The sequence below is a fragment of the Salvelinus fontinalis genome, chromosome 35 (assembly GCF_029448725.1).
Source record: "Salvelinus fontinalis isolate EN_2023a chromosome 35, ASM2944872v1, whole genome shotgun sequence".
In the NCBI taxonomy this organism is placed as follows: Eukaryota; Metazoa; Chordata; class Actinopteri; order Salmoniformes; family Salmonidae; genus Salvelinus; species Salvelinus fontinalis.
In genome coordinates, this window is record NC_074699.1 from 29,550,850 (window position 1) to 29,578,331 (window position 27,482).

Here is a 27,482-nt window from a genome sequence, read left to right on the forward strand (position 1 = left end):
GAAGATAAAAGGGAACTGTAAACAGCTGAAAGATGGAGAGAAAAGAAGAATGAAAAAGACTTAAAGAATTGGTTCCATCTGGCGCATTGAGTCAGAGAGCTACGGTGGCAGGGACTTGTGGTTATTGTGTAGGGAGTGTGCAGCTGCCATGAACAGTGTCAACCTGGGGTGCCCCTGCCCATAAAGAGGTGAATGGAGCTCTGTGTGATTGATATTTAAGGGGCCCGACAGTGCTCAGCAAACAGCCGCCCACTCGACGAAAAGATGTCCACTGGACCATTCTTTCGAAAATCTGGCACTGAAAGTCAAAAGGAGACAAAAGCCAGCCTCTTGCGGCCTATGTGTTAGAACGAGGCAGAGAGGAGATTTGTATGGACTGTTAATTAGGAACGGAGTTCTCATCCATTTGGAAGGCCTTTTATAATGCTTTCATGTTAATGGAGACGTTATTCATAGTCATTCTCCTCAACCTAAACACATGCTTGGTCCATGACGACAGGCTGTATGTACATACACCACATGAACAGTTCCAATGCGTCTCCTCCATGTAAAAGGTTTATGAGGACCATATGATGTTATGCTAGGGACTGAGTGTCTGGAGTGGCTCCTCCTTCCCCTCTACCATGGTATTTACCCAGTAATTCAACCTCCAGACTCACATCTGATGTCGGATTTCCAACAGCAGTCCCAAAACCTCTTTCCTCGCTGAGAACGCACGGGAGAAAAATGAAATGGTCTTTTGAAGACGAAAAATAATGCCTGTGGATACATGGGCCCATACACTCCTCATGTCCTCTGGTGAGTTGTGACGTCTGGAAAGAGTTTTCAGAGGTTTTACTCTCCTGGCTGGCTGGCTCTTGGCTGTAAGTGAGCTCAGCGCAACAGTAGTTTGAAAACCTTGGAGTATGCTGATCTGTCGGGAGGACATGTCTGCCAGAGAGGCCGAGACAGAGGTGTCGTAGCAGACTGGAGAACAAAATTAGAACAATGCTTCTATTTCTGGAAGCCATTGTGTCTGTTGTTATTACTTGATTTCCACCAGAGACATGGTGGTGCTGGATGGAAATTACACCAAGCCAAGGCTTATGAGATGTCACATTGACATCTCATATTCGGTATGTAACTGCCAGGTGTTGATGAGCAAAGATGCATACTTGAGTGTCTGAAAATCTTTATTGGATGATAAAGAAGCTCTTATCATTGAAGCCAGGTGCTCCGAGCTCCCGCCCCTTTCCTGTTCGTCCACCCTTTAAAACATAGTCTAATGTGTTGAATACCAGGCCTGATGGACAGGACAAATATTAGCACATTCCTCTATGTGATGGGCTGGCCTGTGGGCCTGTTCACCTGTCAAGGCTGACAAGGCCATGGACCTAATGGCTTCACTATGAGATGAAACATTCCACAGCCCATGCACGTCACACGCACACACACCCTCATGCGCACACATACACACAAACTAGCGGGAGTAGCTTTGTATAGTATTTGTGTGTTTCGGTCACCCGATAAAGGGCTTACTTTTTAACCATGAGTTTGCCCACTCAAGGACATGTTAAAAACAAAGAGCTGTTCCGTTCCACCCCGAACTGTCTCAGGAACACACACAGACTTGCCTCCTCAACAAGCAAGCATAGTTTGTGATCTAATGGTATAGTAAGGACATAGAAACTGGACATGTAGTAACTGATATTATCTAGCCTCATGATTTCCCCCCATAATGGATATGCCTTTTGCTGTAGAATATGGTATGGCTAAGACACAACAGGACAGGTATGAGTTAGTGGTTTGGATGGCAGATACTGTAGGTCATGTAGACAGTTAGGGAAAGAGTAAATGTCTTAGATCCCCAGACAGAAGGCAACATTTTTTTCTAACTAACTGGCTCTGAGGAACCTGGCGAGAATAAACATATACCTTGAACATGGTTGTTGATAGGCCATTTACATTTATTCTACTCATGATTCAGAGAGATCATATCACAGGATAGTTCTTTGTATTCCTTGTAACTACTGTGGAACAACATTACTTGCTCAACCAGTTGCTCAGTCAGTGCTTATCCAGTGCGCATCCCAAATGTAGGTAAGATGAGGAACTAATCTCCTTTGATGTGTAGTGTTTTCCATCCATCCATCTGTTTTTCCACCTTGTGTCCTGTAGTTCAACAGAATGCTGTATGTATTATGTATGAGCCTTAATCATGCAGGGTCAAGGTTAACCTGCAGTTCACTTCTGGTTGTCTGTGGACCCCTGGGTGGGGGGCAGAGTGGGTGTAAATCTGCCTGCTGTCATTCCCCATATGGCACCCTATTTCCTGTAGTGAACTACTTTAGACCAGGACCCATAAGGCTCTGGTCAAAAGTAGTGCACTATGTAGGGAATAAGGTGCTATTTGGGATTTAGACCATGTAAATGCAGCATGACTCGACTAGAATGCAGAGGTGGGAGGACAGACAGCCTGTTGAAAAGACAGTTGCTAGCACCCTTTTGTCATAATTCCAGGCTGTGTCTTGTTCATAACGTTCGCTGAATGTTAAGTCAATACTCAAATTACATGTAAATATCTGACAGCTAGGTGCATTCCTGAATATGTAGTTAACCCTTGTGGGTCAAACAAAGCTGACATCACACCAAGTGATGCAGTGGTGTGAAAATAGGTGGATAAACTCTGATCGCCGGTCTATGAAAAAAGTAACGCCTACTTTCAATGCATTTTTCTGCAAACGGTGGGTAAACTGTCAAGCTAAAATAAAGCGTGTTTACTTGTGTTTACCCTCCACTAAACCACTGGTCTGATCTGAGCATCTCTTCCTTGACATTTTATAAATGACTGAAAATATAAGTTTAGTATGCAGTGTTCTTAAATCTCATATACCAAGTGCCAGCAGTCAGTATTTTCATAATATGTGTGCAATGCTTGATAATGTGTGTGATGTTAACAGAGAGGTCTATTTTCTTGCGTGACCTGAACATTGACTGGTTAGCATCTAGCAATCCTCTCAAGAGGAAGCTTCTAACTGTGACTAATGCCTGTAAAATGACCCAGGTTATCACTCAACCAGCTAGAGTGCATACCAAAAGTGTTGGATCTGTGACATCCACTTGTATTGATCATATCTTTACTAATGCTGCAGAGCTTTGCTCCAAAGCAATATCAGATTCCATTTTCTGTAGTGACCATAACATTGTGATAATAACAAGGAAAGACAAAGTGCCAAAGGTTGGGCCTAAAGTAATTATTAAGAGATCATAGAAAATGTTTTCACAGGACTCTTGCCCTCTTTTCAAAAGTAGTGCACTATATATGCAATAGGGTGCCATTTAAGACATTGCCGTACTCTAGCCCTAGACACGAACCATGACCATCTTTTACTGAACATGGTTTGACAGTTTGCTGCTGCTTTGACATCCCAGGAGAGAAACTGTACGTATTTTACCCTGTTTTTATCCCCAATTTCGTGCTATCCAATTACAATCTTGTCTCATCACTGCAACTCCCCAACGGGCTCGGGAGAGGCGAAGGTCGAGTCATGCGTCCTCCGAAACATGACCCGCCAAACCGCACTCCTTAACACCCGCCCACTTAATCCAGAAGCACCGTTCAACTGACGAATGAAGTCAGCCTGCAGGTGCCTGGCCCACCACAAGGAATCGCTAGAGCACGATGAGCCAAGTAAAGCCCCCCCTGCCAAACCCTCCCCTAACCCGGACGACGCTGGGCCAACTGTGCACCACCCTATGGGGCTCCCGGAAACGGCCAGTTGTGACACAGCCTGGGATCGAAACGGGAGGCCTATAGTTTGTTTTTTAATGTGAAGAGATGGTATCAGTCTCAGGAAGTCAGCTGGTTAATTCCTTGCTCTTTTCTCCCCAAAGCTCCATCTTGGACTTATCTGACCCAAATCTTTCCATTGTTGTGAAGTAGGTTGTGCATATAACCTATATCACTACACTTTTAGAAAAGAGTTCCAAAAGTGTTCTTTGGCTGTCCCCATAGGATAACTCTTTTTGGTTCCAGGTAGAACTCTTTTGGATTCCATATAGAAACCTCTGGGGAAAGGGTTCTTCATAAAGTGTAATTAAAAGGGTTCTCTTATGGGGACAGCCGAAAAAATGTTTTTGGTTCTAGATAGCACGTTTTTTTCTGAGTGTAGCCACGGGTGCCACATGGTAAATATTGGCCGTGTAGCCACGGGTGCCACATGGTAAATATTGGCCGTGTAGTCACGGGTGCCACATGGTAAATATTGTCCGTGTAGTCACGGGTGCCACATGGTAAATATTGGCCGTGTAGCCACGGGTGCCACATGGTAAATATTGGCCGTGTAGCCACGGGTGCCACATGGTAAATATTGGCCGTGTAGTCACGGGTGCCACATGGTAAATATTGGCCGTGTAGTCACGGGTGCCACATGGTAAATATTGGCCGTGTAGTCACGGGTGCCACATGGTAAATATTGGCCGTGTAGCCACGGGTGCCACATGGTAAATATTGGCCGTGTTGCCACGGGTGCCACATGGTAAATATTGGCCGTGTAGCCACGGGTGCCACATGGTAAATATTGGTCGTGTAGTCACGGGTGCCACATGGTAAATATTGGCCGTGTAGCCACGGGTGCCACATGGTAAATATTGGCCGTGTAGCCACGGGTGCCACATGGTAAATATTGGCCGTGTAGTCACGGGTGCCACATGGTAAATATTGGCCGTGTAGTCACGGGTGCCACATGGTAAATATTGGCCGTGTAGTCACGGGTGCCACATGGTAAATATTGGCCGTGTAGTCACGGGTGCCACATGGTAAATATTGGCCGTGTAGCCACGGGTGCCACATGGTAAATATTGGCCGTGTAGCCACGGGTGCCACATGGTAAATATTGGCCGTGTAGCCACGGGTGCCACATGGTAAATATTGGCCGTGTAGCCACGGGTGCCACATGGTAAATATTGGCCGTGTAGCCACGGGTGCCACATGGTAAATATTGGCCGTGTAGCCACGGGTGCCACATGGTAAATATTGGCCGTGTAGCCACGGGTGCCACATGGTAAATATTGGTCGTGTAGTCACGGGTGCCACATGGTAAATATTGGCCGTGTAGCCATGGGTGCCACATGGTAAATATTGGCCGTGTAGCCACGGGTGCCACATGGTAAATATTGGCCGTGTAGCCACGGGTGCCACATGGTCAATATTGGCCGTGTAGCCACGGGTGCCACATGGTAAATATTGGCCGTGTAGCCACGGGTGCCACATGGTAAATATTGGTCGTGTAGTCACGGGTGCCACATGGTAAATATTGGCCGTGTAGCCATGGGTGCCACATGGTAAATATTGGCCGTGTAGCCATGGGTGCCACATGGTAAATATTGGCCGTGTAGCCACGGGTGCCACATGGTAAATATTGGCCGTGTAGCCACGGGTGCCACATGGTCAATATTGGCCGTGTAGCCACGGGTGCCACATGGTAAATATTGGCCGTGTAGCCACGGGTGCCACATGGTAAATATTGGTCGTGTAGTCACGGGTGCCACATGGTAAATATTGGCCGTGTAGCCATGGGTGCCACATGGTAAATATTGGCCGTGTAGCCACGGGTGCCACATGGTAAATATTGGCCGTGTAGCCACGGGTGCCACATGGTCAATATTGGCCGTGTAGCCACGGGTGCCACATGGTAAATATTGGCTGATTGCACATAGAGTATGAGAAAGATGCAGAGACATTGCTACAGTGAAAGTTGAGACACAACACTCAAAACTGAAGTAACAAAATATTAAGTAGGCATTTGGGCGGCAGGTAGCCTCGTGGTTAGTGTTGGGCCAGTAACCGAAAGGTTGCAATATCGAATCCTCGAGCTGACAAGGTAAAAATCTGTTGTTCTGCCCCTGAACAAGGGATTTAGCCCACTGTTCCTAGGCCATTATTGTTAATAAGAATTTGTGCTTAACTGACTTGCCTAGCTCAATAAAGGTAATTTTAAAAAATGCAAATTTTGTGCATTTAATTTCCTATGAATCACCAATTCACTTGTTACCCTCAACTTGGCTTCTTTGTAATTACACGCTGAAACCTGCCTACTTTTCATGCATTGCACAAGTAGCCTGTTTATTTAACAATCACTGCCATTTCCTTGTCATTACAAAGTGTTCCATATACACTGAGTGTACAAAACATTAGGAAAACCTTCCTAATATTGACTTGCACTCCTTTATGCCCTAAGAACCACCTCAATTCACCGGGGCATGGACTCTACAAGGTGTTGAAAGTGTTCCACAGGAATGCTGGCCCGTTTTGAATCAACATCTTCCCACTGTTGTGTCAAGTTGGCTGGATGTCCTTTGGGTGGTGGACCATTCTTGATACTGTGTTCCACAGGAATGCTGGCCCATTTTGAATCAAAATCTTCCCACTGTTGTGTCAAGTTGGCTGGATGTCCTTTGGGTGGTGGACCATTCTTGATACACACCTGAAACGATTGAACGTTAAAAACCCAGCAGCGTTGCAGTTCTTGACACACTCAAACCACCTACTACCATACCCCGTTCAAGGTCACTTCAATCTTTTGTCCTGCCCATTCACCCTCTGAATGGCACACATATAAACTCAGCAAAAAAAGAAACGTCCTCTCACTGTGTTTATTTTCAGCAAATTTAACATGTGTAAATATTTGTATGAACATAACAAGATTCAACAACTGAGACATAAACTTAACAGGTTCCACAGACATGTGACTAACAGAAATGGAATAATGTGTCCCTGAACAAAGGGGGGGTCAAAATCAAAAGTAACAGTCAGTATCTGGTGTGGCCACCAGCTGCATTAAGTACTGCAGTGCATCTCCTCCTCATGGACTGCACCAGATCTGCCAGTTCTTGCTGTGAGATGTTACCCCACTCTTCCACCAAGGCACATGCAAGTTCCCGGACATTTCTGGGGGGAATGGTCTTAGCCCTCACCCTCCGATCCAACAGGTCCCAGACGTGCTCAATGGGATTGAGATCCGGGCTCTTCACTGGCCAAGGCAGAACACTGACATTCCTGTCTTGCAGGAAATCACGCACAGAATGAGCAGTATGGCTGGTGGCATTGTCATGTTGGAGGGTCATGTCAGGATGAGCCTGCAGGAAGGGTACCACATGAGGGAGGAGGATGTCCTCCCTGTAATGCACAGCGTTGAGATTGCCTGCAATGACAACAAGTTCAGTCCGATGATGCTTTGACACCCCGCCCCAAACCATGAAGGAGCCTCCACCTCCAAATCGATCCCTCTCCAGAGTACAGGCCTCAGTGTAACGCTCATTCCTTCGACAATAAACGCGAATATGACCATCACCCCCGGTGAGACAAAACTGTGACTCGTCCGTGAAGAGTACTTTATGCCAATCCCGTCTGGTCCAGCAACGGTGGGTGTGCCCATAGGTGACGTTGTTGTCGGTGATGTCTGGTGAAGACCTGCCTTACAACAGGCCTACAAGCCCTCAGTCCAGCCTCTCTCAGCCTATTGCGGACATTCTGAGCACTGATGGAGAGATTGTGCGTTCCTGGTGTAACTCGGGCAGTTGTTGTTGCTATCCTGTACCTGTCCCGCAGGTGTGATGTTCAGTTGTACCGATCCTGTGCAGGTGTTGTTACACTTGGTCTGCCACTGCAAGGACGATCAGCTTTCTGTCCTGTCTCCCTGTAGCACTGTCTTAGGCGTCTCACAGTACGGACATTGCCCTGGCCACATCTGCAGTCCTCATGCCTCCTTGCAGCATGCCTAAGGCACGTTCACGCAGATGAACAGGGACACTGGACATTTTTATTTTTGTGTTTTTCAGAGTCAGTAGAAAGGCCTCTTTAGTGTCCTAAGTTATCATAACTGTGACCTTAATTGCCTACCATCTGTAAGCTGTTAGTGTCTTAACGACCGTTCCACAGGTGCATGTTCATTAATTGTTTATGTTTCATTGAACAAGCATGGGAAACAGTGTTTAAACCCTTTACAAAGAAGATCTGTGAAGTTATTTGGATTTTTACGAATTATCTTTGAAAGACAGGGTCCCTTTTTTGCTGAGTTTACAATCCATGTATACATTGTCTTAAGGCTTTAAATTCCTTCTTTAACCGGTCTCCTCCCCTTCATCTACACTGATTTAAGTGAGTTTAACAGGTGACATCAATAAGTGATCATAACTTTCACTTGGATTCACCTGGTCAGTCTATGTCATGGAAAGAGCAGGTTTTAGTAATGTGTTGTACACTCAATGTAGGTAAAGGCAGTAAGCCTCATATTTGGAAACTGTACTGATCTGAAGTACTTCCAAAATTGATACCTAGGCCTATAAAGAATCCTGGGGTACTCTACATTTGTTTTGATAGAACCATTAAGATTAGCTGAGAGACTTTTCAAATGTGTTTTTAATTGCTGTGGTTTATCAGTATGCCTGTTTTGATAAGTTCTCCTTTTTTCTAAGCATACTGTATTTGCTTTCCAGATGTTACTATTGAAAGTGTTTTTACGCACAGGCAACAGTATTTTTACAGCTGTGCATCATTCAATAAGTCAATGAAAAAATGTATTTCATCAAGCTGTAGCAGGTATTTAAAAGAAATAGCAATATTTTCAGACATCTGATATTCTGTCCAAATTTCATCTAATATTTAATGTGCTTCAGTGGTGGTCGGTGAAGTTTAAAATGAGGGAGGAGGATTATTATTTTTTATGAACATGGCCTTATTTCTATTACAGCATATTGGATAACTAAGTCGCTCTGGATAAGAGCGTCTGCTAAATGACTTAAATGTAAATGTAAATGTAATAACTGTCATTCATATTCCATTCACCCAGCTCAATGTACCACCGATAGGTTTAGGCTATTCCATGATACTAAAATTTTCTCTATACTATAGGTTGCTGCAACCTAGTCTATGAATTAAAGTTTACAACGTAGGTGCACAGGTCGAGAAAAAAATGTGAGTAATCAAGGTGACAGTGACACATTCAATACTGCCTTGCACACTCTTGCTTGAATCTTGCTGATCTAGGGTGTAATCATTAGTCCAACAGTTGCAAACAAGAGTTTCTATTGGACAAATTCAGATATGTTTTTCCCCGTTTCATTCCGTTTGCTTCAGTTTTAAGAAACGTTTTTCTACAGAATCAGCTGTCTGTGACCATGCCTTCATATCATAATCGCTAATTGCTACACACAGCCTATATCATTGTCACCATATTAGTTAACGTCTCATAGTCAACATAGCTACTAGAACTAAAGTGTTAGTAAACCCACTACAAACATGCAGTACAGTATACCGTCAGCAAGCAGTGCAGTTACACCTGTGGGCCCAGGTGGCAATAAATTAATAAAACCAAAAGCTTATCTTGACTTGGAAGAGTTCCAGTGTTGGACAGCCATAACCAGCTAGCTCACATAGCATCCCTCTCTGTTTGAGCCGGGTGCTTGAGTAGACTAAACTAGCTAGCTGCATTCACTAGCTAAGTGAAAGTGAAAAAATACAAATAAATCTCTCTCTCTCTTGCTTCTTATTTATTTTTAAAGATAAGATTTGTTCAAAACTGTTAAACTATTGTCTTTCTCTCTTTGAGTCAACTACTCACCAGATTGTATGCACTGCAGTGCTAGCTAGCTGTAGCTTTTGCTTTCAGTACTAGATTTATTCTCTGATCCTTTGATTGGGTGAACAACATGTCAGTTCATGCTGCAAGAGTTCTGGTAGGTTGGAGGACGTCCTCTGGAAGTTGTCATAATTACTGCGTAAGTCTATGGAAGGGGGTGAGAACCATAAGCCTCCTAGGTTTTGTATTGCAGTCAATGTACCCAGAGGAGGACGGAAACTAGTTGTCCTCCAGCTACATAATGGTGCTACCCCACAGAGTGCTGTTGAGGCAACTGTGGACCTTCATTGCAAATCAGTGTGTTTTAATCAATTATTTGGTGATGTGAATATGTTTAGTATAGTTTTATCTAAAAAGGATAACTATTTTTATGAAATTCACTGAAGATGATGGTCCTCCCCTTTCTCCTCCACGGATGTGCTTTCATGTTCTGTTTTTCTCACATGCCTTTTAATGTTGGTGACATTGATGACTGTAGTAAGTGAAAGCATGTACAGATGAAACTCCAAGTATACCTTTGGGTACTTATGGTTGTGTGCACAGAAATAAATACAGACCAGAGCCTATGGCTATGTGTTTGAGTGTAGACTAATCACCATCAATGCACTCCAAGGCTCACATTCTGAATACCTTGGCTTTCCCTGCCTGCAGAAGCTCCGAATGAACCAAAACAACTGCAGTTGTCAGGATCTGTCAAGATATTCTGGCAATTCCCTGTGCTGCTGGATCAAAATGAAGACGTATGCTCTGTCCTCTCAGTCCACTAAAACAGGAAATAGATGACAGCAGGAATGCATTCTCTCTCCTCATCTATCTCTATAGGGCTCAGTGCCATCTCTCTCCTCATCTGTCTCTATTGGGCTCAGTGCCGTCTCTCTCCTCATCTGTCTCTATAGGGCTCAGTGCAGTCTTTCTCCTCATCTGTCTCTATAGGGCTCAGTGCCGTCTCTCTCCTCATCTGTCTCTATAGGGCTCAGTGCCGTCTCTCTCCTCATCTGTCTCTATAGGGCTCAGTGCCGTCTCTCTCATCTGTCTCTATAGGGCTCAGTGCCGTCTCTCTCCTCATCTGTCTCTATAGGGCTCAGTGCCGTCTCTCCTCATCTGTCTCTATAGGACTCAGCTCCATTAGGGCTACTGCTGCTTCATATAACTACTTCCTGAAAACAAACAGCTTCTGACCAGAGCCCAGCACCCTCCCTCCCATCCACCTCTGATCTCTCTGGATTTTCTATTGACCTCCATAGAAACCAAAACACTTTGGAAGAGGGCTTGTTTCAGTGCTGAGACTGTATTTTAGATGAGATTGGCATTTGAAGGGAGGAAACTGTGCAAGGGACATGTGGGCATCCAGGGACTGTTTATGGTGAAATGACAGGGTGTTCATTTATGTAATTTAGCAGACACTTATCCAGAGAAACTTACAGTAGGGAGTGCACAGATTTTCTTACTTTTTTGGTACTGGTCTCCTGTGGGAATCAAACTCCCAACCCTAGCGTTACAAGCAACATGCTCTACAAACTGAGCCACACGTGATCACGGGTTACTAACACGGGTTCCTCTGGGTGCTGATGTCTGCCATGTCATAGACACCACAGAATGTGTGACGTTATAGAGAAGCGTTGAAGAAACAACACATTTGATCTGAACATCCATTTCAACACAATAATACATGAATATATAATAAAGATGTTTTGGTAAAATTATGATAATGGCAATGATATGAACTACATTATCAGGCAGAGAAATATGCAAGACTAGAAGTCATTACCCTCATTACCCTTTGATTGAATATAATGTTGATCAGAGTAGTGTAAATGTGATGGCCCGTTTGGCTCACATGCCGACTAGACCAAGCATGCGCGTGCGTCCGCCATCGGAATATCAGGTTGAAATATCAACATGAACTCTGAACCAGCTATATTCATTTGGGGACAGGTCGAAACACATGAAACATTCATGGGCATTTAGCTCGCTAGCTTGATGTTGCTAGCTAATTTGTCCTGGGATACAAACATTGGGTTTTATTTTACCTGAAATGCACTAGGTTAGTTTCTAGTAATCGCTCCTCCTTCAGTCTTCTTTTTCTGTGGACTTTATATGGCGGTTGGCAACCAACTTTAAGGTGCATTAACACCACCAACTGGAATGGAGTGTGGACCTCAGTTCATCTTTCAATCACCCACGCGGGTATATGCTCCTAAAAACCAATGAGGAGATGGGAGTTCTATTTTAGCGCCTGGCTACGCAGACACTCGTTGAAGCACACGAGCAGTTTGAATGAAATGATTGAATAACATGTACAGTTGAAGTCGGAAGTTGACATACACTTAGGTTGGAGTCATTAAAACTCGTTTTTCAATCACTCCACAAATTTCTTGTCAACAAACTATCGTTTTGGCAAGTCGGTTAGGACATCTATTTTGTGCATGACACAAGTAATTTTTCCAACAATTGTTTACAGATAATTTATTTAACTTATAATTCACTGTATCACAATTCCAATGGGTCAGAAGTTTACATACAGTAAGTTGACTGTACCTTTAAACAGCTTGGAAAATTCCAGAAAATGTTGTCATGGCTTTAGAAGCTTCTGATAGGTTAATTGACATAATTTGGGTCAATTGGAGGTGTACCTGTGGATGTATTTCAACGCCTACCTTCAAACTCAGTGCCTCTTTTCTTGACATCATGGGAAAATCAAAATAAATCAGCCAAGACCTCAGAAAAAAGTTTGTAGACCTCCACAAGTCTGCTTCATCCCTGGGAGCAATTTTTAAATGCCTGAAGGTACCACATTCCTCTGTACAAACAATAGTATGCAAGTATAAACACCATGGGACCACGCAGGCGTCATACCGCTCGGGAAGGAGACGCGTTCTGTCTCCTAGAGATGAACGTACTTTGGTGCGAAAAGTGCAAATCAATCCCAGAACAACAGCAAAGGACCTTGTGAAGATGCTGGGGAAAACAAGTACAAAAGTATCTATATCCACAGTAAAACGAGTCCTATATCGACATAACCTGAAAGGCCGCTCAGCAAGGAAGAAGCCACTGCTCCAAAACCGCCATAAAAAAGACAGACTAAGGTTTGCAACTGCACATGGGGACAAAGATCATACTTTTTGGAGAAATGTCATCTGGTCTGTTGAAACAAAAATAGAACTGTTTGGCCATAATGACCATCATTATGTTTGGAGGAAAAAGGGGGAGGCTTGCAAGCCGAAGAACACCATCCCAAACGTGAAGCACGGGGGTGGCAGCATCATGTTGTGGGGTTGCTTTGCTGCAGGAGGGACTGGTGCACTTCACAAAATAGATGGCATCATGAGGAAATAAAAGTATGTGGATATATTGAAGCAACATCTCAAGACATCAGTCAGGAAGTTAAAGCTTGGTCGCAAATGGGTCTTCCAAATGGACAATGACCTCAAGCATACTTCCAAAGTTGTGGTAAAATGGCTTAAGGACAACAAAGTCAAGGTATTGGAGTGGCCATCACAAAGCCCTGACCTCAATCCTATAGAAGATTTGTGGGCAGAACTGAAAAAGCGTGTGCGAGCAAAGAGGCTTTCAAACCTGACTCAGTTACGCCAGCTCTGTCAGGAGGAATGGGCCAAAATTCACCCAACTTATTGTGGGGAGCTTGTGGAAGGCTACCCAAAACGTTTGACCCAAGTTAAACAATTTGAAGGCAATGCTACCAAATACTAATTGAGTGGATGTAAATTTCTGACCCACTGGGAATGTAATGAAAGAAATAAAAATTGAAATAAATTATTCTCGCTACTATTATTCAGACATTTCACATTCTTAAAAAGAAGTGGTGATCCTAACTGACCTAAAACAGGACATTTTTACTAGGATTAAATGTCAGGAATTGTGAAAAACTGTGTTTAAATGTATTTGGCTAAGGTGTATGTAAACTTCCGACTTCAACTGTATGTGTAAATGTACACTGCTCAAAAAAATAAAGGGAACACTTAAACAACACAATGTAACTCCAAGTCAATCACACTTCTGTGAAATCAAACTGTCCACTTAGGAAGCAACACTGATTGACAATAAATTTCACATGCTGTTGTGCAAATGGAATAGACAAAAGGTGGAAATTATAGGCAATTAGCAAGACACCCCCCAAAACAGGAGTGATTCTGCAGGTGGTGACCACAGACCACTTCTCAGTTCCTATGCTTCCTGGCTGATGTTTTGGTCACTTTTGAATGCTGGCGGTGCTCTCACTCTAGTGGTAGCATGAGACGGAGTCTACAACCCACACAAGTGGCTCAGGTAGTGCAGTTCATCCAGGATGGCACATCAATGCGAACTGTGGCAAAAAAGTTTTGTCTGTCAGCGTAGTGTCCAGAGCATGCAGGCGCTACCAGGAGACAGGCCAGTACATCAGGAGACGTGGAGGAGGCCGTAGGAGGGCAACAACCCAGCAGCAGAACCGCTACCTCCGCCTTTGTGCAAGGAGGTGCACTGCCAGAGCCCTGCAAAATGACCTCCAGCAGGCCACAAATGTGCATGTGTCAGCATATGGTCTCACAAGGGGTCTGAGGATCTCATCTCGGTACCTAATGGCAGTCAGGCTACCTCTGGCGAGCACATGGAGGGCTGTGCGGCCCCACAAAGAAATGCCACCCCACACCATGACTGACGCATCGCCAAACCGGTCATGCTGGAGGATGTTGCAGGCAGCAGAACATTCTCCACGGCGTCTCCAGACTCTGTCACGTCTGTCACATGTGCTCAGTGTGAACCTGCTTTCATCTGTGAAGAGCACAGGGCGCCAGTGGCGAATTTGCCAATCTTGGTGTTCTCTGGCAAATGCCAAACGTCCTGCACGGTGTTGGGCTGTAAGCACAACCTCCACCTGTGGACGTCGGGCCCTCATACCACCCTCATGGAGTCTGTTTCTGACCGTTTGAGCAGACACATGCACATTTGTGGCCTGCTGGAGGTCATTTTGCATGGCGCTGGCAGTGCACCTCCTTGCACTAAGGCGGAGGTAGCGGTCCTGCTGCTGGGTTGTTGCCGTCGTACGGCCTCCTCCACGTCTCCTGATGTACTGGCCTGTCTCCTGGTAGCGCCTGCATGCTCTGGACACTACGCTGACAGACACAGCAAACTTTTTTGCCACAGTTCGCATTGATGTGCCATCCTGGATGAACTGCACTACCTGAGCCACTTGTGTGGGTTGTAGACTCCGTCTCATGCTACCACTAGAGTGAGAGCACCGCCAGCATTCAAAAGTGACCAAAACATCAGCCAGGAAGCATAGGAACTGAGAAGTGGTCTGTGGTCACCACCTGCAGAATCACTCCTGTTTTGGGGGGTGTCTTGCTAATTGCCTATAATTTCCACCTTTTGTCTATTCCATTTGCACAACAGCATGTGAAATTTATTGTCAATCAGTGTTGCTTCCTAAGTGGACAGTTTGATTTCACAGAAGTGTAATTGACTTGGAGTTACATTGTGTTGTTTAAGTGTTCCCTTTATTTTTTTGAGCAGTGTATTTTGCAACGCTCGCGCACGTAACGCAGGCGATGTGGTCATCATGTCAGTCAGATCAGAGAAACATGTCTCTCTCTCTGTTTAGCCTGAGTCCTGAGAGCCTTCAGCAGCACACAAACTACAAGCCTCTAAAACTAAAGTCTGCAATAAAAACACAGCTAGGCTTTTTTTTCTAGCCCTCTAGGTGAACACGTTCATGGGAAGAGAGCAAGTCTGTTAGTCTTGGCTGGTCTAGTCAAGAAGAGATGGATAAAAACACCCATTCCAATCAGAAAGGGATGGAGTGTCTCCCCTCTTTAGTTGGCTCTGTGCTTTGTTTGCAATTACTGGCTATTCTTGCCCACTTCAATCTCAAACAGCGATTTTAAGGGTGCACCGTAATTACAATCTGTACTGTGCTCTGTAATTTCTTTAATTCTACCTTTTTAATGTTTTGTGCTCTCTAAATTGATGGGAAAACAATGGAGTGAGATTGAAGATTTCTTTTAAACAAGCCCAGATCTCCTGTCCAACTGGCTTGAATGATTCAGAAATATTTCTGCCATTTCTGTGGCAACCAAAGTCATTTGTCTTCTGTTGTGAGACTTCAGGGACCATTCTCGTTTGGAGCGGTGACCTCATGATTACTGTATTTCCATTCATTTGTATGAGAAGAGAGAGAGAGAGGTGCTGGATTAACAGAGCAGAGCCTAGAGCACAGATGAGTCCCTCACACAGCACAGCCCTTTCTCTCCTTGGTTGTTGTACTTTATGCTCTGGTGTTTACTCACACTGTTAGGAATCCAATGAAGTCATCCATCTGATATCTGATATGGCACTCCCATGGCTGAGATTAAGCTCCATATTTGTCATGGTTTTGGCCAAATATGCACAGAGCACATTGACCCACTTATACTCTCAAGGTCTCAAATTCAAGTGTGAGTGTTTTGTGTAACGCTTTATTTCACATAACTAATTTTGTTATTACTGCAGTTTATTAACAGTAAGTAATGAATTGTTGTGATTTATATGCATGTACACGGCTACAAGTATACCCTCACCTAAACAATCACAAAGACTTCAATCTGTTGGATGCTGATGTATTGTCCATGTTACGGCTGGGGAGTTTCATGTGTTGTATCCTGTCTGTCTATCAGGCGAGTGGGCGGTCCAAGGGTGACGATGACTGCCAACAAAAGTTCCAAGGCTGCACCCCGAGCAAGAGGGGCTAATGTGCCCCGGGACATCCCCGACAGGTCAGTGATATCACCACTAGCCTCTAGGGGAGGGGGAGGGACAGGGTGGATGGAAAGGAGATGGTTCTCAACATGCATTATGATGTCAGTAATAACCAGTGCAGGTGCTCATATCCTTTATTGCCTCAGAGGACATTTTCTTCAGGTAGTAAAGCTATTTTTGTAAATCTGTACCGTGGGATCCCACTATGTGTCTGTGTTGAGTGATACACTGCATACAGTAGGTGACATGGCTCATCAACCCACAGCTGTTAGCGTTACGCAATTATTAATAAGGAAGTACTGATTGTATTCTGTCTGCCTTTTCACTAGAGCTACAGGGATAGAACTAGTAAACTCAGCAAAAAAAGAAAAGTCCTCTCACTGTCAACTGTGTTTATTTTCAGCAAATTTAACATGTGTGAATATTTGTATGAACATATCAAGATTCAACAACTGAGACATAAACTGAACAAGTTCCACAGACCTGTGACTAACAGACATGGAATAATGCGTCCCTGAACAAAGGGGGGTCAAAATCAAAAGTAACAGTCAGTATCTGGTGTGGCCACCAGCTACATTAAGTACTGCAGTGCATCTCCTCCTCATAAAGTGCACCAGATTTGCCAGTTCTTGCTGTGAGATGTTACCCCACTCTTCCACCAAGGCACCTGCAAGTTCCCGGACATTTCTGGGGGGAATGGCCATAGCCCTCACCCTCCGATCCAACAGGTCCCAGACGTGCTCAATGGGATTGAGATCCGGGCTCTTCACTGGCCAAGGCAGAACACTGACATTCCTGTCTTGCAGGAAATCACGCACAGAATGAGCAGTATGGCTGGTGGCATTGTCATGCAGGAGGGTCATGTCAGGATGAGCTTGCAGGAAGGGTACCACATGAGGGAAGAAATTGTCCTCCCTGTAACGCACAGCGTTGAGATTGCCTGCAATGACAACAAGTTCAGTCCGATCATGCTGTGACACACCGCCCCAAACCATGACGGACCCTCCACCTCCAAATCGATCCCGCTCCAGAGTACAGGCCTCGGTGTAACGCTCATTCCTTCGACGATAAACGCGAATCCGACCATCACCCTCGGTGAGACAAAACCGTGACTCGTCAGTGAAGAGCACTTTTTGCCAGTCCTGTCTGGTCCAGCGACGGTGGGTTTGTGCCCATAGGCAACGTTGTTGCCGGTGATGTCTGGTGAGAACCTGCCTTACAACAGGCCTACAAGCCCTCAGTCCAGCCTCTCTCAGCCTATTGCGGATATTCTGAGTACTGATGGAGGGATTGTGCGTTCCTGGTGTAACTCGGACAGTTGTTGCCATCCTGTACCAGTCCCGCAGGTGTGATGTTCAGATGTACCGATCCTGTGCAGGTGTTGTTACACGTGGTCTGCCACTGCGAGGACGATCAGCTGTCTGTCCTGTCTCCCTGTAGCGCTGTCTTAGGCGTCTCACAGTGTGGACATTGCAATTTATTGCCCTGGCCACATCTGCAGTCCCCATGCCTCCTTGCAGCATGCCTAAGGCATGTTCATGCAGATGAGTAGGGACCCTGGGCATCTTTTATATTGTGTTTTTCAGAGTCAGTAGAGATGCCTCTTTAGTGTCCTAAGTTTTCATAACTGTGACCTTAATTGCCTACTGTAAGCTGTTATCTGTAAGCTGTTAGTGTCTGAACGACTGTTCCACAGGTTCATGTTCATTAATTGTTTATGGTTCATTGAACAAGCATGGGAAACAGGGTTTAAACCCTTTACAATGAAGATCTGTGAAATTATTTGGATTTTTACAAATTATCTTTGAAAGACATGGTCCTGAAAAAGGGCCGTTTCTTTTTTTGCTGAGTTTAGTATCTGCTTTTGTAAGCCATCCTCTACATTCTGGAATAGGGCCCCATTCAACTATGAATTCTTTGTGGTCTGAGAAGAGGCTTGTTTGAGTAACCATGTTGAGAGATGACATCTTCCTCCTGGAACAGAGAAACAAACAGGGCTCGTAATGAATGTGCTGGCGATAGACTGTTCTGTTTTGTGATCAGTCTTTCCCTTCAACACTATATATACACACACTGTGTCCACTGAAACTAGGCTTAGAGTGAATATTTAAGATCTACAGGAACTGGCATCAACTGGCATGGAGTGCTTACATCGGACTCACAGGGGTGCAACTGCAAGCCTTCACCATCTGCTACTTGGTGTGTAGTCTGTCAGGATGTTAGTTTACCAAGTGCTACATGTCCTTGTATAACACAGCAGTCAGTGGCTATGGCTCTGACATGTTTTAGTTGGATCTTTTATGTGAATAACCTTGAGAAGGGCTGCCAATTGGAAGCTAGCTACAGCCCTAGCTGGCACATTGACCCAGTGTGAAAACACCATAGCCTGTGAGGAGTTTAACATGACTACCACTGACAGAAGAGAAGAGAAATAGAAGAGACAGAAGAGAAATAGATTTTGTGCTGAGTAGTTGTTTTTCTGTTACCTCACAATGTCTCCTGAGTTAGCACCTTTTTTTCTAAAAGTGTATCTATCTATAACCTAAAAAGATTGTTATTCTTCTGTCCCTATAGGAGAACCATTTTTGTTTCCAGGTAGAATCCTTTTGGGTTCTATGTAGGACCCTTTCCACAGAGTGTTCTACATGGAACCCAAAAGGGTTCTACTTGGAACCAAAAAGTGTTCTCCCTGGAACCAGAAAGGGTTCTCCTATGGGGACACCCGAAGAACCCTTTTGTAACTCTTTTTTTAAGAGTGTAGTTAGCCCTGGTCTCCTTACGATAATCTACTCCGGTTACATCAAGTGTTGGAATCTAATAACTGTACCCCATCGCTCATCTAACGACCCCAGTCGAGATAAAGACAGTTCTCTAGAAACAATAACACTCCCTATCTCTGTTACCATCAACACTCTACACCGTTTATGATGTTTCAATCGTTTTTTACTTATTAAAAATTGCACAACATTAAGATGATTTAAGAGAAGAAACTGTAATTTATGCACAGAGAGAGCACCGTTATATACTTGCCCCCACCTTCCCACAAGTCTCTCTATCCCCCCCAAAAAATAATTATTCTGTTGGTAAATCACTTGGCAAGAAAGAATTCTGCGAAGACAACTTCTCATAAGATCAGGGAGGGGTGCAGCAGGGCTTTGATGGGCACTTCTTTTAATAGAAAATATTATTGCTGAGAAAATAAATGAAGTCACTGGAAAGCTGGATATAAATCTATAAAAAGGTAAAAGGAAATGAAATAAAACACATTTATGAGAGGAAGAGGGAGTGTGCCTTGAGGGTGAAGCTGAAAGTGAAATGGAGCGGATGTTAATGGCTTCTCTCTTTTTTCTTTTTGAAAATCTATCTATTTATCTGGATTACTGGAAGCCCTCCTGTTGTGGCCCGGTCTATCAACAGAACAGGAAGTGACCTGTGGTTGATATGATGTGCCCTGGCTGGAGGACAGTGGGTCCAGGACCCAGGCCCTAACTGGCACCCAGCTCAGTACATGTGTGGCCGCCACAGTTGAAGCTGCCCAGCACCAGAGAAGGCTTGTTTTAACAGGCCCAGTCCTGACCACCAGAACACCCCCACAGACCCCAACCACAACGCAGCTATCTGTACTGGAGAATTCTGCACTTGATGTTTTCCTTTTGTGTGAAGGGGCTTAATACTGCAGTCAAACCAGCTTTTTATGACCCGTGGAGTAATCTTGGCCAAGGCGTGCCTAAGGGGGTATTTTGAACGCGCGCTGTTATTCTACCGGCTGATTCAACGTATAATGGTCTGACAGCTGGATATGGGGTGTTTGAATCGATATATTACACCGGTTCTGTTGCTATTTGAAATACATCTACAGTGATTTTACACTGGGGCAGTTTTGACTATCACAGAATGTTATGGCTACTGATAGGTCAAACAAGAACCAGACTGAATTTAGACTAAACGAAAATATAAACACAACATGCAACAATTTCAACTATTTTACTGAGTTACAGTTCATATCAGGAAATCAGTCAATTTAAATATATTTTTTTCATCTATGGGCAGGGGTGCAGCCATGGTTGGGCCTGGGAGGGCATAGGCCTGCCCACTTGGGAACCAGGTGTAACGCAGGTCAACTAATGTTGAATAGTTATTGTTATCACGTTTCAGGTAAGACCCAAATGTAGACTGTGTTGAAGTAACAATGTTTATTACAGCAACAGGGGAAGGCAAACAACAGGTCAAGGTAGGCAGTGGTCGATAATCCAGAGTAGTGGCAAAGGCACAGGATGGCAGCCATGGCCAGGTCAGGCAGCGTAGTCGGGCAGGCAGGCTCAGAGACAGGACAAGCAAGGGTCAAAACCAGGGGGGCGAGAAAAAGAGAGACTGGGGAAAAGCAGGAGCTGAGAAAACGCTGGTTGATTTGACAAACAAGACGAACTGGCAACGGACAAACAGAGAACACAGGTATATATACACAGGGGATAATGGGGAAGATGGGCGACACCTGGAGGGGGGTGGAGACAAGCACATGTGAAACAGATCAGGGTGTGACAATTGTTACTACTGAGATTCCAGTAACCAATCATATTATATTATATTGTAACGGGTGTCTAGTTCTTCCTCCTCCTCGGACGAGGAGAGGAGAGAAGGATTGGAGGACCAAAACGCAGCGTATGTGGAATCCATAATGATTTATTTACAGACGAAAACAAAAACACGAAAAACACTTGAATAAACTTCAAAACAAATAAACGATGTAGACAGACCTGACTATGAGAACTTACAATAGACGAAGAACGCACGAACAGGAAACAGACTACATACATGAACAAAACCGAAACAGTCCCGTGTGGTGCAACATACACAGACACGGAAGACAATCACCCACAAACAAACAGTGTGAAACGCCTACCTTTATATGGTTCTCAATCAGAGGAAAACGTCAAACACCTGTCCCTGATTGAGAACCTTATAAGGCTAATTACACCTGACCTAAACATAGAAACACAAAACATAGAATGCCCACCCCAACTCACGCCCTGACCAACTAAACACATACAAAATAAACAGAAAACAGGTCAGGAACGTGACATATATTGTGATATGTTTAAAAGTTTACAGCTATTACAAATCATCTTTCAGAAGCTGCATGACGAGCAGTTTATTTTGAGCCAATCAAAACTCAATACTCTCTCTTAGTCCCTCTCCTAACCTCACGTTCTACACCAGTGGGCTCCAACATGTTGAAAAGGAGCTAGAACGAAACGTGAAGAGATACCGCCATTCTATGGAAGAAAAGCAAAGTTTCAAATCGTTGTGAGAAGTTGTATAAAACTGAACTAAAAAGACAAAACCGGATATTAACACTTACTTATCTATCCGAACGTATTGTGAAGGGGTTGTGGGAAAGATTGACCCCGGGATTTGGTTAGGATTAATAAGGAGAACGAGCCGCTAGCGATTAGGCTAGCTAAACTATTGCTAGCATTTTGTGCATGTTCATACTGAACCAAGCATACGCACAAGCCGTTAACATTTAGGCTAGCTCAGCTATCGATCAAATGAAATAGCAAATATTAGTGATCATGCTAATCCTGCATGGCGAACTATTTTAGTTTTCATACTTTTATAAAATGTGATTAGCTATTATCATAATCCATGTTGGTACACAGTTATGTTTTAGATGACTTTATAAGAAATGGTGTGTAGGTGTAAGCACTAGTACTTTCCATTTACCCAGACTAGTCTATTGTTTAGTCCACATGAGCCTGGTGCTGTAGTTGTGTAAAGTCCTTTGCATTGCCCAGACTAGTCTATTGTTTAGTCCACGTGAGCTTGGTGCTGAAGTTGTGTAAAGTCCTTTGCATTGCCCAGACTAGTCTATTGTTTAGTCCACGTGAGCCTGGTGCTGGAGTTGTGTAAAGTCCTTTGCATTGCTCAGACTAGTTTATTGTTTAGTCCACGTGAGCCTGGTGCTGGAGTTGTGTAAAGTCCTTTGCATTGCCCAGACTAGTTTATTGTTCAGTCCATGTGAGACTGGTGCTGGAGTTAAAGTGTAAAGCATTTTGACTAAGTTTTATTTTCTTATTCCTGTAAGAGATTAAAGCTAAGAGCTATATCAATGTTTATATGAAAGGTACTCATGGTATATATATTGTGTGATCCTGTTTGTAAAACAAGTCAGTTTTTTTTAATATGGATTCAGTTCTACCAAGGATGGCGAGCCGCCCGAACCCAGGACATCCGTAAGAAGATTTGCATGGGAAGAGTTATTTTTCCTTTTCCTTGGAGAACACTGAATTTGCACTGCCATACAACCGTCTGGTAGGACTCTTTGTTGCAAGACATCATTGCACCATACATTGCAGTGGGACTGTCATAAGCATATGCCACATTTATACTCCTTACAGTGTTTATTGATATGCACAGTCATTCACATTTGATTCCATCTCATAGTGGTTTATAAGTCAGTATTTGTGAATTGGGTTGTGTTCTTCTGTGGATTCGGATGTGGAGGTCCTAGGCTGGCATGGTTGCACGTGGTCTGCAGTTGTGAGGTTGGTTGGACTTACTACCAAATTCTCTAAAATGAGTTTGGAGGTGGCTTATGGTAGAGAAATTAACATTACATTATCTGGCAACAGCTCTTGTGGATATTCCTGCAGTTAGCATGCCAAATGCATGCTCCTTCAAAACATCTGTGGCATTGTGTTGTGTGACAAAACTGCACATTTTAGAGTGGCCTTTTATTGTCCCCAGCACAAGGTGCACCTGTGTAATGATCATGCTGTTTAATCAGCTTCTTGATATGCTACACCTGTCAGGTGGATGGATTAAATTGGCAAAGTAGAAATGCTCACTAACAGGGATGTAAACAAATTTGTACACAAAATGTGAGCAAAATAAGCTTTTTGTGCGTATGGAAAATTTCTGGGATTTTTTATTTATGCTCATGAAACATGGGACCAACACTTTACATGATGCATTTAGATTTTTGTTCAGTATATAATGTGCATTTGGAGCAATACTGTGGATATATACTGTACAGTTTGATTTAAAGACCATTAGCAAAATGTTTCCCCAGCAGGAGCTTATTGTTGAACATTGATCCATCAAAATGCTTTCTAGATATATTCTTATAAATTAATGTGGCAAATCAAAACTACATGTAAATTAATTACAGAACTGATCAATGGGGTTTAACCTTGAGAATGTTGGTTACTTAAAGTCATCCGTCCTCTTGCTATTTTCACCCTTGTTTGGTCTTTATCCATTTGCTTTCCCTTGAAACCATATCGCATATGTTTCCATTTTAGACACACTGAATAATTGGACATAACTTTGGACTTTTACCACAGTCAACTGGAACGTGATCTAGCTAGCACTATTCTGTAAAACGATGATGTATGAATAGCTTCATCCAGGATACTGCTCATTATGGTCCTGGACTAGACTTAAACCGTGTCCAGGAAACTGAACCTATGAGTCCAGCCTCTGGACTGGGTTTAATGAGAGTGAACCCTGAGTCCAACCCCCAGGTCCAAACCAGGCATGTGGGGCCAGTTTCACTCCCCTCTACCTCATTATGAGAAACCAAGCAGTTTCAACTAGAGAAGTTAGATACAGTAGTCCCTCAGCTAATCTGTAGTGATCTGGTTTTCATAATACTGTACATCCCTATGGCATTGTTCCTACATGCTGATTGATGGTATGGGTTAATCTGTCAAGTTCCACGGGTTAACTCACTTACCAGGAGCCATTTTAGTGGAGTATCATACACTGCCTTCAGAAAGTATTCACACCCCTTGACTTTTTCCAAATTTTGTTGTGTTACAGCCTGAATTTCAAATGGATCAAATTGAGATTGTTTTTGTCACTGGCCTACACACAATACCCCATAATGTCAAAGTGGAATTATCTTTTCAGAAATGTTTACAAATGATTTAAAAATGAAAAGCTGAAATGTCTTGAGTCAGTAAGTATTCAACCCCTTTGTTATGGCAAGCTTAAATAAGTTCAGGAGTAAAAATGCACTTAATAATTTGCATGGACTCACTCTGTGTGCAATAATAGTGTTTAACATGATTTTTGAATGACTACCTCATCTCTGTACCCCACACATACAATTATCTGTAAGGTCCCTCAGTCGAGCAGTGAATTTGAAACAGATTCAACCACGAAGACCAGGGAGGTTTTCCAATGCTTCGCAAAATAAGGGCACCTATTGGTACATGGGTACAAATAAAAACAGCAGACACTGAATATCCCTTTGCGCATGGTAAAGTTATTAATTGGACTTTGGATGTTGTATCAATACACCCAGTCACTACAAAGATACAGGCGTCCTTCCTTCCTAACTCAGTCACCGGAGAGGAAGGAAACCGCTCAGGGATTTCACCAACTTTAAAACATTTACAGAGTTTAATGGCTGTGATAGGAGAAAACTGAGGATGGATCAACAACATTGTAGTTACTCCACAAAACAAACCTAATTGACAGAGTGAAAAGAAGGAAGCATGTACAGAATATAAATATTCCAAAACATGCATCCTGTTTGCAACAAGGCACTAAAGTAATACTGCAAAAAATGTGGCAAAGCAATTACCTTTTTGCCCTGAATACGGATTATGTTTGGGTCAAATCCAATACAGCACATTGCTGAGTACCACTCTCCATATTTTCAAGCATAGTGGTGGCTGCATCATGTTATGGGTATGCTTGTAATCGTTCCGGACTGGGAAGTTCTTCAGGATAAAAAAGAAATGGAATGGAGCTTAAGTACAAGCAAAATCCTGGAGGAAAACATGGTTTAGTCTGCTTTCCATCAGACACTGGGAGATTAATTCACCTTTCAGCAGGACAACAACCTAAAACACAAGGCCAAATCTACACTGGAGTTGCTTACCAAGAAGACAGTGAATGTTCCTGAGTGACCGAGTTACAGTTTTGGTCACATACCAAAATAATAATGTGCAAATGTTGCACAATCCAAGTGTGGAAAGCTCTTAGAGACTCACCCAGAAAGACTCTAAGCTGTAATCACAGCTGTAATCACTGCTAAAGGTGCTTCTAAAAAGTATTGACCCAGGGGTGTGAATACTTATGTAAATGAGACATTTCTGCATTTCATTTCATAAATTTGCATAAATGTCTAAAAACATGTTTTCACTTTGTCATTATGGGGTATTATGGGTGAGAAAAAACATCTATGAATACTTTCTGAAGACACTGTAATTGAAAGACTTATTGTCCCTCATATTGTTATTTGTTCTATAATAGGCCTACCCTACACTCTTAGAACCCTTTCCACAGAGAGTACTACATGGAACCCAAAAAGGTTTTTACCTGGAACCAAAAAGGTTCTACCTTGCACCGAAAATGGTTCTCCCATGGGACAGCTGAAGAACCCTGTTTTTCTAAGAGTGTATGTTGAGTATGGGAAATTTTAAATATTTTTACCTTAATATGTGTACTGTTCAGTAATGCTATTGAACTGGTCCATTTACCTTCATATGTGTACTGTTCAGTAATGCTATTGAACTGGTCCATTTACCTTCATATGTGTACAGTTCAGTAATGCCATTGAATTGGTCCATTTACCTTCATATGTGTACAGTTCAGTAATGGTATTGAACTGGTCCATTTAATTTATTATATTTACATTATGGCTTAATCAAGCTTTAAAGGACATTCTTTAGTTAATACCTAACTTTACCTATCTTGCTGCTTTCTTCACTTCTTTGGGCTGTTACTATAATGACAAAACCTTTCCTGCTTTCCAAACAGACTGTAGGGGCCTAAGTATAGGTGTGTTCTGTCAACTCTACTGGATTTGAACCCGTAATGCTTGTTTAGAATTTAGAATGTACAATTTGAATTGTTTGAGAAGGCAGGCCACTTGGACATAGCAGTTTTTCAGGAATCATCAATTTGTCAGCAATCATCAAGTTTGCAGACGACACCACAGTGGTAGGCTTGATTACCAACAATGACAAAACGGCCTACAGGGAGGAGGTGAGGGCCCTCGGAGTGTGGTGTCAGGAAAATAACCTCACTCTCAAAGTCAAGGAGATGATCGTGGACTTCAGGAAACAGCAGAGGGAGCACCTCCCTATCCACATCGACGGGACATTAGTGGAGGAGGTGGAAAGTTTTAAGTTCCTCGGCATACACATCACGGACAAACTGAAATGGTCCACCCACACAGACAGCGTGGTGAAGAAGGCGCAACAGCACCTCTTCAACCTCAGGAGACTGAAGAAATTTGGCTTGTCACCAAAAACACTCACAAACTTTTACAGATGCACAATCGATAGCATCCTGTCGGGCTGTATCGCCGCCTGGTACGGCAACTGCTCCGCCCACAACCGTAAGGCTCTCCAGAGGGTAGTGAGGTCTGCACAACGCATCACCGGGGGCAAACAACCTGCCTTCCAGGACACCTACACCACCCGATGTCACAGGAGGCCAAAAATATCATCAAGGACAACACCCACCCGAGCCACTGCCTGTTCACCCTGCTATCATCCAGAACGCGAGGTCAGTACAGGCGCATCAAAGCTGGGACAGAGAGACTGAAAAACAGCTTCTATCTCAAGGCCATCAGACTGTTAAACAGCCATCACTAACATTGAGTGGCTGCTGCCAACATACTGACTCAAATCTCTAGCCACTTTAATACTTAAAAATTGGATGTGTAAATGTAGTGATGGCTAGTCACTAGTCACTTTAAACAATGCCACTTTCTATAATGTTTACATACCCTACATTACTCATCTCATATGTATATACTGTACTCTATACCATCTTCTGCATCTTGCCTATGCCGTTCGGCCATTGCTCATCCATATATTTATATGTACATATTCTTATTCATTCCTTTACATTTGTGTGTGTATAAGGTAGTTTTTGGGAAATTGTTAGATATTACTGCACGGTCGGAATTAGAAGCACAAGCATTTCTCTACACTCACGTTAACATCTGCTAACCATGTGTATGTGACCAATAAGATTTGATTTGAGGAGGAGTTAGGTCGCTGACACAGTGAGTCAGACAGTCTGACTCTGGCCTGCAGGTGATCAGGTGCTGTACAGCTCTCTCCCCAGTAGTCCCCACCCCCGTGTGAAAGACAGAGCCCAGAGGTG

At 43.5% G+C, this 27,482-nt stretch overlaps 1 protein-coding gene across 4 annotated transcripts in view; it reads left to right on the plus strand.

Annotated features, from left to right (window-relative positions):
- LOC129834703 (DENN domain-containing protein 2B-like) overlaps positions 1–27,482 on the plus strand; it is an 80,711-nt gene that overhangs the window by 12,579 nt on the left and 40,650 nt on the right. For 2 of the 4 annotated variants that reach the window (XM_055899928.1, XM_055899927.1), the window contains exon 2: positions 16,268–16,366. In XM_055899928.1, coding sequence (XP_055755903.1) covers positions 16,293–16,366 — 74 coding nt within the window. In that variant the 5' untranslated portion in view covers positions 16,268–16,292. Of the gene's footprint in view, positions 1–642; positions 799–16,267; positions 16,367–27,482 lie in introns of those variants that run through there. The other 2 variants (XM_055899925.1, XM_055899926.1) reach the window with 2 other exon arrangements.